Below are 11748 nucleotides of genomic sequence, written 5' to 3' on the forward strand. Positions count from 1 at the left end.
CCTCGGCCCCACCCCCGCCACATGAATTTCGTTATGTGCACCGATATGAAGGTGATGCGTCACACATCATCCCCATATTGGTGCACATAACAAAATTCATTTCGCACATGGGTGGGAAAAATCCCCCCTCCACCACTTTCTCTGAGAGCCACCCCCCATGGAGGTCTTCCCCAATGGGGCTCACGCTCTTCACCGCTGAGCGTCCCCAAGACATACATACTGAGACTCTCACACACACACATGCTGGGGGGGGGGCTCCTCGATGCAACAGGGGGAGGAATATTCGCTGGAGGGGTGGGAACAGGCAGGGGGATGGCCAGTGTGGCAGGGCTCAATATGGGCGTGTTCTTGTGGAGGTCCTTAGACAAATATGTGCGGAGGGTCTCATGGGGTTTCCCCGGTGGGGGTGGGGGCCCCCAGTGTGTGTGTGGGGTCTACTGGGATTCCCCAGCAGGGGAGGGGAGACCCTAAGTGTGTACAGGGGGAGGGTCTCCTGGGGTTCCCCAGCAAGGAAGGAGGAACCCCCAGTGTGGGTGTCTCCTGGGGTTTCCCTGGTGGGGGTGGGAGCCCCACCCATGGGAACCCATGTTTCCGGGGGGGGGGGGTGCACCCCACTGGGGGCCCCTGATGAAAACCCCACTATGCGACAAATCAGACATCCCTGCAGGCAGCGCCAGCTGTGCAAGTGTCTGCAAAGGGCAGAAACCTGGGTTCTCCCCACTTCTGGCTGTGCCCAGAAAGATACCAGGGTCCATTCCCATCCGCTTGTGTCCCAGTCTGGAGCTCCAGTCCACTCTTCCAGAGGGGGCAGGTCAATACCCTTGGCTCCCTCTGCTCCATCGTGAGCTGATGGGGGATCCTGGCTGTGCTCCAGGGACATACCCGGTGAGGCTCAGCCTATGTCCTGTTAGGAACGTGTGCCCCCTCCCTGGCATGTTTCTGTGCAGCGCCCTTCACCACGGGCCTGATCCTGCTGGGTCTCGCCCCATGAGGGAGGGCAGTCAGAGACCCAGCACCAGGCTGAGCTGGGACACAGCCTTAGCTCGTCCTGTTGTGTGAGTGGGGCCTGGGCAGGGCTGAGTGCCTGGGGTCTGCTCTCAATATGGCACTTCCCTCAATCTGCTCCCTGAGAGCCAGTGTCTTGACCCCAGCCAGAGTATCATGGACCTCCAGTGAAAAGGACTTAGTAGGAGTCTCCCAGGTCTGTCTCCTTCCCGGGGTGGGCGGGGGCCAGGTCAGGATTGTCCCACCCACTTCTGTAATGCCCCTTTCTGATCCAGAGATCTGCCCCCTATGGAGAGTGCGGTGGGCGTGGGGCTCCTCCGTGGGGGGAGGGATCTGGGGTTATCCTCTGAACTGACCAGTCTCTCCCTGCTTCCCTCCTGCCTCCCAGATATTAACGAACTGAATTTGCCGAAAACATGCGAAATAGATTTCTCCGACCAGGACGACCTCCTCAACTTCAAGCTAGTTATCTGCCCTGATGAGGTGAGGGGAGACGGGCAGGGAGGGTGTCCGGCACGTGGGTGGGGAGCAGGGAGTCCTGCATGCCGGGACTTGACTTTCTCTTCCTGCTCCTGGGGAAGCCCCAGCTGCTGCTCAGCTGATGGGCTCAGCCTGTGCCCAGACTCCGGTTGCTGCTCCCTGCTGGGCGGGCGCTGGCCCAGGCCCAGGGGGCCCAGCTGGTGCTGCAGCAGGCCTGGGGGGGGGAGGGGGGGGATGCAGCTGGAAGGCACCTCCGTGTGCATGAGGTGATGCGGTGCTGGAGTCCGAGCCAGTACGCTGGGGAGTGAGATGGGGGCAGGGGGCTGCAAAAGATTCATGGCTCTGCACATGCCCCTGCTGACCCAGCCCCAGATCCAGCCCTGCTGGTGCCCCTCGATCCTGACTATTCCCCCCGCTATCCCAGCTCGCCCACCGCAACCCTGCCGGTGCCCCATAATCCTGACTATTCCCCCCCCCCCCCCCCCCCCCCCCCCCCCGCTATCCCAGCTTGCCCACCACAGCCCTGCCGATGCCCCTCAATCTTGACTATCCCCCCCCTGCTACCCCAGCTTGCCCACCACAGTGCCCCTCAATCCCACCCTGGATCAGGCCCCACAATGCCAGCTGAGCCGAATGGCACGTGGCGGGAGTGTGATCAGAGCCCCTAGCTGCTGCGTCTCTGGTCCCCTGCCCTTGGATCCATGGGGCGGAGCTGAGCCCAGGCCCCTTGGGGTGCTGGGGACCCCCCATGAGGATCCCTCCCTCGCTGAAGGTCTTTTCTCTTTCAGGGTTTCTATAAAGGGGGGAAGTTTGTCTTCAGTTTTAAGGTAAGTCCCTTCCCTGCCCCTGGGGTGAAGCTTGATTTTCACAGGAGCCTTGCCGGGAAGGGGGGGGGGTCGGGGGGCTCTTGGGGCTTCCCTGTGTTGGACTCTCCTTGCGCTGTGTCTGAGCCAAGGAGGGAGTGTCGACCCCACAAATCTGGTGTCCCCTCTCCTGGGAGGGAGGAAGGTGCTGTGTCTGCTCAGGAAGCTGGGGACACGCCCACAGTCCCCCAGAGCTGGCAAGAGGACCCAGGAGTCCGGGCCGCTTGTGCTTTCCTGCTGCGGAGGGAGTAGCACTAGGGGTGGGGTGGATTCCAGAGCTCCTGTGAGTCGGCGGGATCATGGAGTCTGGGCCCAGCTGCTCTGCCGTGGGGGGGGCCTTGGGAATGACTCTACCATTTGTCTGTCTCTGTCTGTCTGCAGGTAGGCCAAGGCTACCCTCATGACCCTCCCAAGGTGAAGTGTGAGACCATGGTGTACCACCCCAACATAGACCTAGAGGGCAACGTCTGCCTAAATATCCTCAGGTAGGGAGCGCACCCGGCCGCCCCACTCTATCACTGCTACCCCCAGGCCGGTCTGGGGGATTGCCCCACCCACGCAGATCGGGGAGGGGGGCGGCCCCTCTCCAGCACCAGGATCCTTTCCTGCCCCACCTACACAGATCGAGGGGGGAGGGGGAGATATGGGGTGTGACCTGGTGCCTTGAATGGACCTCACTGAGAATGCACACTCAGAGCAGACTGCAAGAAACAGGGCAGGCACACGCCAAAAACTGGTGGTTTTAACTACAGTTAGATTCACCAAACCAGTAGCAAATGAGCTGCAATACCACACCGGTTCATAAGAAGCCAAACACAGCCCTCTTAGAGGCGTTCCAGCCATTGGTTCCCATCCCAACAAACTGGTCTAATATAGTGAGAGGTTACTGAAAACCCAATTCACCCCATGTGAGGTTCCACCAATCCCAAAGGATAAGATGCTTACCACTAGGTCAAAATGCATCTCAGATCTTACCCGGATATCACTCTGTCAGCCAATCCTTAGTAAACTAACTAAGAATTTATTAATAAAAAGAATAGTTATAAATGGTTAAAAGATCATATACATACAAATGATTGCCAAGTCCTTACATCAGGCTTGTAGCAGTGATGGAATAGACGGCTGGTGGAATAAATGTTGGAATAAAGTCTCTCTGGTAACTTCCAAAAGATTGGACGGTCCTCAGTCCATTGTTCAAAATGCTCCTCTTAGAACAGGGGTGGGCAAACTTTTTGGCCCGAGGGCCACATCGGGTTGTGAAACTGTATGGAGGGCTGGGTAGGGAAGGCTGTGCCCCCCCAAACAGCCTGGCCTCCCCCCCCTTCCCCCTCCCCCCCCCTGCCCCCCCCCACCCCCCCCCCTCCCCCCCCCCCCCCCCCCCCCCGAACCTCTGCCCCGTCCAACCGCCCCCTGTACCCTGACTGCCCCCTGGGACTTCCTGTCCCTTATCCAACCCCTCCCCGCCCCCTTACCATGCCACTCAGAGCGGCAGGAGCTTGCAGCCCTGCTGCCTGGCCGCAGCCAGCCACGCAGGAGCGCGGGGCCAGAGTGCTGGCAGCGTGGTGTGGTGAGGTGAGGCTGTGGGGGAGGGAGGACAGCGGGGGAGGGGCTGGAGGCTAGGCTCCCCGGCCAGGAGCTTAAGGGCTGGGCAGGACGATCCCACGGAGCAGATGTGGCCCGCGGGCTGTAGTTTACCCACCTCTGTCTTAGAGGAAAGAGACAAACTGGAGATGTCTCAGGTGCCTTTTATATCCTCTGCCATGTGTATGGAAAGTTACTGTCCCAAACAAAGCCTACAGCCTGTGTGTATGGACAAAGATGGAGTCTGAGGTCACACGTCCACATCACATGCTCTTACATGTTTTACTGAATCACAGGGGTGGCCAGTGGCTCCTTGCGCTCTGAGGTGTCCTCCGGAAGAGAGTTGATTCTTCTGAGTAGTCCATTCACAATGGGCTGGGGAGACTGAATGTTAACTACCTTGTGGGGATTACCCCAAGGACAAACACGTGTGAGATACAGATACCTAGCCAATCTCACACCTTCAGATGCTGTGGTGATCCATGGATTTAACCAGGATAATTGTATTTGACTTTTCCATTGACACCTCACATGATAGACTTTGTATAAGATTTGTTGCAATTGTATAACAGTGGTAGCAACTGCTACAAATGGTCATCTTCAGTCATGCAGCATCACAGGGGGAATCCCCTGTGGCCCACCCCCATGGAGCCTGGGGGGAGGGATATGGGGGATTCCCCTCCAGCAGCACTGCCCTTCTCCTTACATACAGGTCTTGGGGCAACCCCTCCTCCCATCATCTCCATGATCCCCATCCCCCTAGTCAGATTCTGATGTGATCCCCCCCCCCAAACCCCCCCCCCCCCCCCCCCCCCCCGTCTCCTGTCTGGCTCTCCTCCCCAGTCAGAACCTGGGATGATCCCCTGCCACCCCAGTGTGGTGTCGCTCCTCTTGTGGGCTTGGCCGCAGGGTCCTCACTCACAACTCTTTTCTGCCCTGCAGAGAGGACTGGAAACCTGTACTAACAATAAACTCTATAATTTATGGTCTGCAGTACCTCTTCTTGGTGAGTATGGGGGGGGGGGTTCACCTGCACTGTTGGGGGGGATGGGAGGCAGGTGGAGGGGAGGGGGGACATGTCGGGGGGGCTATGGGGCAGGAGGTGGGAGGGACGCGGTGTCCCCTGCACTGTTCGGGGTGGAGGTAGCCCTGGCGTTTCAGCAGGGCTAGGAGGGGGCGTGGTTGCTTCCTGCCATGTGTGTTTGGAGGCTGGTCGTGGGGTGCCGATCTCCTTGTTCCCTTGCAGTTTGGGGGAGCGGTGGGGTGGGGTGATTTTTTCCTAGGGTCTCTGGGGAGGCTGTGGCACAGTCTGGCGGGGGCAGTCCCCTCAGAGCCGAGGGAGGCATTGGCAGGTTACTCTGTGCAAGGGCTGGGGGGTTGTCGTAGCTGTGTGCTGAGCTGGCTGCCTGGCAAGGCCCCAGGGCCGGCTGTCCTGTGTGTTTCCATCTCTGCAGGTCCCTGGGTCTCTGCTCGGCCCTGCCCGGGGCTCCCTCGCCCTGGCACAGGCTGGGCGCCCTGCGGCTTGTCCCGTGGGCATGGCTGGTTGCTGTGCCCTTGGGGGGTGGAGCTGCTGCCCGGCTTGGGGCAGCCTGCCAAGAGCCCATCACGCACCATTGGGATGCGGGGTCTCTCCTTTGGCTCAGCTGCTGCGTCCCTGGTGCCTTGGACTGACTCTGACACAATTGGTGGAGCCTTTGGGGGGTCCCTGGGCTTCCCCTAAAGACTCTGGTCAACGTGATGGGTGCAGAGAGCCGCCCAAAAGGGGAAAAGGGAAACCGGTTGAGCAGCATCTGCCAGCAGCCTGAAATGGGTGAGCTCGGTGGACTGTTAACCCTGAACCCTAATGACGGGCAGCTTTAAATGGTAGCATCGTGAACTATTTCGCTGCCGTTTTCTTGAGCAGAGGCGTTCAGCAAATGTGCTTCTCCCCACAATCCCTCCTCTGTCTCTTTCTTGAGGCAGTTCTACAGTCGATCAAAATACCCAGGGGCAGAATCAGTGGAGTTCAATGTAACGTTAAAATACATCCTGCAGGTGGAAATCAGTACAAACTTTCCCGTCTATCCCCCCTCTCTCTGAGGTCCCCCAATCACTGTGATAGTTGGGCGCGTCACAATCTTCCATGGATTTATCCTCATGTGGCCTTGTGGGGCAGGGCCGGGCCGTTATACCCATTGTACAGATGGGGCAGTGAGGCACGGAGGTGGCTGGTCACACAGGGGCAGTGACAGCGCAGGGAAGAGAAGATGCAGCTCCCAAGTGCTCTAACCATTGGGCCATCCTGCCTCTTGAATCGACAGTAATGGCACGATTTCCAAGGCCCTGCAGAGCTCAGGGGGATTAGGTCTGAGCTCTGCCCTGTCGCGTGCATTCCGCGCGGGCGCCAGGATAAAAGTGAAGCTGCTGTCCCGTGACATGCTAGCTTGTAAAGACACCCTCTAACTTCCTTAAAAAGAAACCGACGCTTCTCCTTGAGTTTAAGACCAGGAAGAGACCATTAGATCTTCTGGTCTGACCTCCCGTACAGCGAGGTTTGGCAGACCTCGATTGTTGGTTTTTTGTAATTGTGATGGATCATATTGTTTGTTTCTTTTATGCATTTTTTTCAATTTTTATCCATTTAAATGTTTACACATTTCCAAAATGACGGGGTTTAAGCATTTCTCACCCATTTCTATTGTTTAAAATTTTCATACGTGTAGAAAAATGATTGGGGGAGGGCCGGACAATTATGCAATGACCTTAGACGCTGACATTCAAAGTTAGTTTTATCACTGTGAAAACCCAGTTGTCCACATATGTCAAATGGTACAAAGTAAATAGCCTTAAATCAAACTCCAATGAGTTCTGAAGCAACATTTCTTTCTTTGCCTCTGTAATTTTTGATGATCGATGGAAATATTTTTCATTGGTTGGTGGATGCGTGGTGAAAGTGACGTTTACTGACATTTGCCAATTACAATGTGATCCTGCCGAGCTGCTAAATTCCATCCTCTCACTGCTGCACTGAGCCCAATAACTTGAGTTTGGCTAAAGCATCTCCCAGGAAAGGGATCTGGTCTGCATTTGAAGCCATCGGGAGATAGAGAATCCATCGCTTCCCTTGGTAGTTGGTTCCAGTGGTTAATGACCCTCACACTGTTAAAGTTTTGTGCCTTATTTCTAATTGGAATTTGTCTGGCCTCAGCTTACAAACCTCCTTGTTCTGCTTTTCCCTGCTAGATTAGAACCTTTTAGGGTGTGCGCTGGAATCTAGTCTTTTCACAGAGTGATGGTTGTGGGGAGGGGTCCATGGGAACAGCCTCCAGCCTTCCCTGAGCTGGGCCTTGTTTCTGAATCTGCACCACAATGGGTCACACCCAGCACTCCCTCTGCCTCAGCAGCTGTTTGGAGCCTGATTCTGGGCTAGGAGAACCTTCCCCCTTCAAAGTGACCTGCAAAGGGGTTTAAAAACCAGAAATGGGGCTTGTCCCCTCACATGCATTTACAGTGAATTTTTGAGACTTTCTCCATGTTTTTTCCACCTTAAAAAGGTTGGGAATGTCAGATCTGGTCCTTCCTTGTGTAGCTGGAGGGTCTATGGGAAGATCTTGGGATGTTCCTTCTGTGGGGGTGCTGAAGTTTTAACAGTGCTGTCGTTTCTCCAAAATGGTCATCAGTCATTGGAGTTAAATGGATTTTGAATATTTGACATAACTATGGGTTGTTTGCCATGTTGTGGTAGCTGTGTTGGTCCGGGGTATCAGAGAGACAAGGCAGGTGAGGTAATATCTTTTATTGCAGTGGCTCTCAACCTTCCAGACTATTGTACCCCTTTCAGCAGTCTGATTTGTCTTAAGTACCCCAAGTTTCACATCACTTAAAAACGACTTGCTTACAAAATCAGACCTAAAAATGTAAGTATCACAGCCAATACACCTCGACCCCAATATAACGCTGTCTTCGGGAGCCAAAAAATCTTACCGCGTTATAGGTGAACCGCGTTTTATTGAACTTGCTTTGATCCGCCAGAGTGCCCCCCCCCCCCCCCCCCCCCCCCCCCCGGAGTGCTGCTTTACCGCTTTATATCCGAATTTGTGTTATATCGGGTCACGTTATATTGGGGTAGAGGTGTAGTACTGACAAATTGCTTCGTTTCCATTTTTACCACATAGTAAAATAAATCAATTGGAATATAAATATTGTACTTACATTTCAGTGTATAGTATATAGAGAAGTATAAACAAGTCATTGTATGAAATTTTAGTTTGTACTGACTTTGCTAGTGCTTTTTATGTAGCGTGTTGTAAAACTAGGCAAATATCTCGATGAGTTGATGTACCCTCAGAAGACCTCTGTGTACCTCCAGGGGTGCACGTACCCCTTGTTGAGAACCATTGTTTTTTTGCACCCACTTCTGTCGGTGAGAGAGACAAACTTGGGAGCGTACACCGAGCTCTTCTTCGGGTCTGGGAAAGGTTCTCAGGTGTAACAGCTCAATATAAGGTGGAACAGATTGTTTAGCATAAGGAATTAAAACACATTTAAGGAATTAACAAGGGACCCATTCATAGTGAAGTAGACTATATTAGTTATAGGACAAAAAAGGGGGGTTAGTGGGTAACAGATTGTTATAATGAGCCATAAATCCAGTGTCTTTGAGTCCATGATTTTTCGTGTCTAGCAGAGTTATGAATTTAAGCTCCCAGGCTCATCTTTTGAAGGTGTTGTAGAGGTTTCCTTAGAAGACGAGAACTGAGAGGCCAGATACAGAGTCAAGTATCAGGGGGTAGCCATGTTAGTCTGTATCCACAAAAACAACAAGGACTCGGGTGGCACCTTAAAGACTAACAGATTTATTTGGGCATAAGCTTTCGTGGGTTTCAGTTGGATCTGAAGAAGTGAGATTTTTTTACCCATGAAAGCTTGTGCCCAAATAAATCTGTTAGTCTTTAAGGTGCCACCGGACTCCTTGTTATTTTTGCAGATACAGAGTGATCGCTATGTGAAAAGTGTTTGCCCAGAGGTGATAAGGGTGAGATCGTAGTGATTGTCCTGTTTTGCCCATGTAGTTGTTGTTGGGGCATATAGTGCACTGGATGAGGTACATCACATGTAATAAGCGTGTGTACAACCCATGGATCTTGACAGGCGTGTGGGGTATTTATCCTCCTAGCAGTGAAGATATAGCTGCAGGTTTTGCATCAGTTGTTCTGAGAGGGTCTGGTGCTGCTTTGAGTTGGTGGGGAGCCTGCTTCTGATGAATGTGGGGATGTGGGGGGCTGTTTGAAGCCCAGGGGAGGGGGTTCGGGAAAGATTACTTTCTGGATATGATCCCCATCCAGCATGGGTTGTAATTGTTACCTGATATCCCGTATGGGCCCTGGAGTGGTAGGTGACAACCAGGGGTGTACCGTAGGAGTGTCTTTATTATACACTGAAAGTCAATAAAGATGCTGGATTTATGGCTTATTACAGCAACGTATGACGTGCTAACCCTCCTTTGTCCTATGCCTGCAGAGATGTGTTAAGTGCCCACTTCACCTTGAACGGTCTCTTACAACATAATTAGAGGTAATGCTGCAGGGATTTCAAACAAGCTGACTGTGGCCTGGGCTACATGCAGAGATTGTACCACTGTAACTCCGTTGGTTAGAGGAGTGACATGTTACCCACGCACTTACAGTGGTATGACCTTAGCCTGGCTGCAGTCATACCGGTATAAAGGTGCCTTATACCACTATAATGGCATCTGCTTATGTGATGTACTGCGTTAACTATAGCGGGGTAGTTGGTGATACAACTTTCTGTTGCTACACTAGCTCTGATCTAGAACTTGACAAAGGAGGTCAGTATCCACCCCCATTTTACAGGTGGGGAAACTGAGGCACTGACAGGGACGGTGGCGAACCAGGAATAGAACCTAGGGGTCCTGTTCAGTGCTCTGGAGGTGGGGGACGCAGCAATGGGCCCTCGGAAGTGGGACTAAGGATTGTTTTGCAGCTGGACTCGGGGAAGGACGGTAGGGGTGGCGCGTGGCAGGGGGATGCAGCCCTGACTTGGGTGGGGGTGATCAGGGACATGGCCAGCCTCTAACTCTGTCTACTCCCCGCCCGCAGGAGCCAAACCCCGAAGACCCCCTGAACAAAGAGGCTGCCGAGGTCCTTCAGAACAACAGACGCCTGTTTGAGCAGAACGTGCAGCGCTCCATGCGGGGCGGCTACATCGGCTCCACCTACTTCGAGCGTTGCCTCAAATAGAACTGACCAGCCGCCCCCACCCCTCCCACGAGGGACTCTGCCAACACCGCTGCCTTCAGCCACCGGGGGGCATGGGAGCCTGGCACTGGCAGGGCCCCCCTCGCTGCTCATGGCCTCTGCCCCTGGCAGCCTTCCCCCCACTCCTGCCCCCTGGCTGGAGGGGAGGTGGCTGCTGAGGGATGGGGCAGGGCTTACATTTGTATCCCCTGCCCCACCCATACAGCCCCCTCTTCCCTATTGGTCGCTCTCCTGCTGGTTTCCCAGTATGCTCAGGCCCTGAGCAGAGCGCCCTCTAGCCGTGGCCCAGCGTGAGCGCACTGGCTCCTCCCCCTGGCTTCGCAGAGCGCATCTATTTATTAGGCGGGGGGCTGCAGCAGGGGTGTAGGGCAGGCCGGGGGTGCATGCAGTCCTGCCGTGGGGGGGCTGGGCCCGCCCTCCCCTTTTACATCCCTCTTGTGTCTGGTTTTTAAAAACAAAGCGCCCCACTTACAGCAAAGCGAAGGCTGATTATTCAATGGGACCGGGCTGGAGGCGGGGCCTGGGTTGATTGAACCCCGCCCCCTTCTGCCCCAGGCCTCACCCTCCAATGAACTGGTTCTTTGCCATGCTGGGGCCTCCTGCCAGCCCCGGGGCCATGAAGCCACTGTACTCTAGCGTGTCGGGTTATTAAAGGGGAATGTTAGCGCACCTCACTGCCCAGGGCCTGTCTGTACCTTATTGCTCCGCCGCCCCCTCCTCCTTTTCAGATGGGGTGGAGGGGTCTCTCCTCAAGGGGCTGCCCACTCAGCTGCCCCAACGGGGCACAGGAATCCACATCTCCCCCCAGCCTCCCCTCCCTGCTTAGCCCCAGCAGCAAGATGGGACCCAGGCCTCTGGCCTGTGGTGCTGTTTGAAGTGGCTTGTGGGTAAGAAGTGGGGGTTGACCCTCCTGCTCCCCAGCACAACGGGCAGCTCCTCCCTCTGCCCACTTCTGCGGCTGGCTTAGAAACCTCCAAGCCTTGTTAGCCGGTGCTCACTGCCCCGGGGCTGCCCAAGCAGGCCTGAGAGAAGGGCAGATGTGCAATGGTGGGGGGGTAAAGCCATAATATGGGCTGATGAGACCCAACTGTTGCCCCCTCCTGGCTAGGAAGGGAAGGGCTGATCTCTGGTGCCAGGGTGAGAATCCAGTGGCCAAGAGGGGCCCAGCTGCCTGGAAGTGGGGGATGGGCATCCAACCTCTGGCTGAGTCAGCAGTTGCCTCTTCCCCTGCTGCAGAGCTGCCTGGGGCTCAGCGTGGAGGGAGAATTCCCCATCAGAAGGCAACTGTAGGGCGGGGGGTGGCCTGTTCCTACAGCCGTCCCCCGCCTGGCCTGCGGCAGCCAGTTCTAGCTGCATGTAACCTGCAGCCTGGGCGCCGCAGCAGCTTCTGTGGGGTCCTCTGCCCCTATGTGCACCCTCGGAGGGGAGAGGGTGGAGCCAGCTGCACTAAGGGAGTGGTGGTTGGGGGATGTTTGCAATCGAAGCTCCTTCTCCTGCCCTCTGCAGGGTCTGGGCCCTGCTGCCTACCTGCCTTCCAGGCGCCCTGTCCGGCTGCCTTTGCT

At 55.3% G+C, this 11748-nt stretch overlaps 1 protein-coding gene across 1 annotated transcript in view; it reads left to right on the plus strand.

The window, feature by feature from the left end:
- Positions 1–10863, plus strand: part of UBE2M (ubiquitin conjugating enzyme E2 M) — a 54923-nt gene extending 44060 nt beyond the window's left edge. The window contains exons 2-6 of the mRNA XM_026661172.2: positions 1394–1488; positions 2274–2312; positions 2730–2833; positions 4872–4935; positions 10028–10863. Of these exons, the coding sequence (XP_026516957.2) occupies positions 1394–1488; positions 2274–2312; positions 2730–2833; positions 4872–4935; positions 10028–10168 (443 nt within the window). The 3' untranslated portion in view covers positions 10169–10863. The remainder of the gene's footprint in view (positions 1–1393; positions 1489–2273; positions 2313–2729; positions 2834–4871; positions 4936–10027) is intronic.
- The last annotated feature ends 885 nt before the right edge of the window (positions 10864–11748 follow it).

The sequence above is a fragment of the Terrapene carolina genome, unplaced genomic scaffold (genome assembly GCF_002925995.2).
Source record: "Terrapene carolina triunguis isolate 2854851 unplaced genomic scaffold, T_m_triunguis-2.0 Scaffold944, whole genome shotgun sequence".
Classification (NCBI taxonomy): Eukaryota; Metazoa; Chordata; order Testudines; family Emydidae; genus Terrapene; species Terrapene triunguis.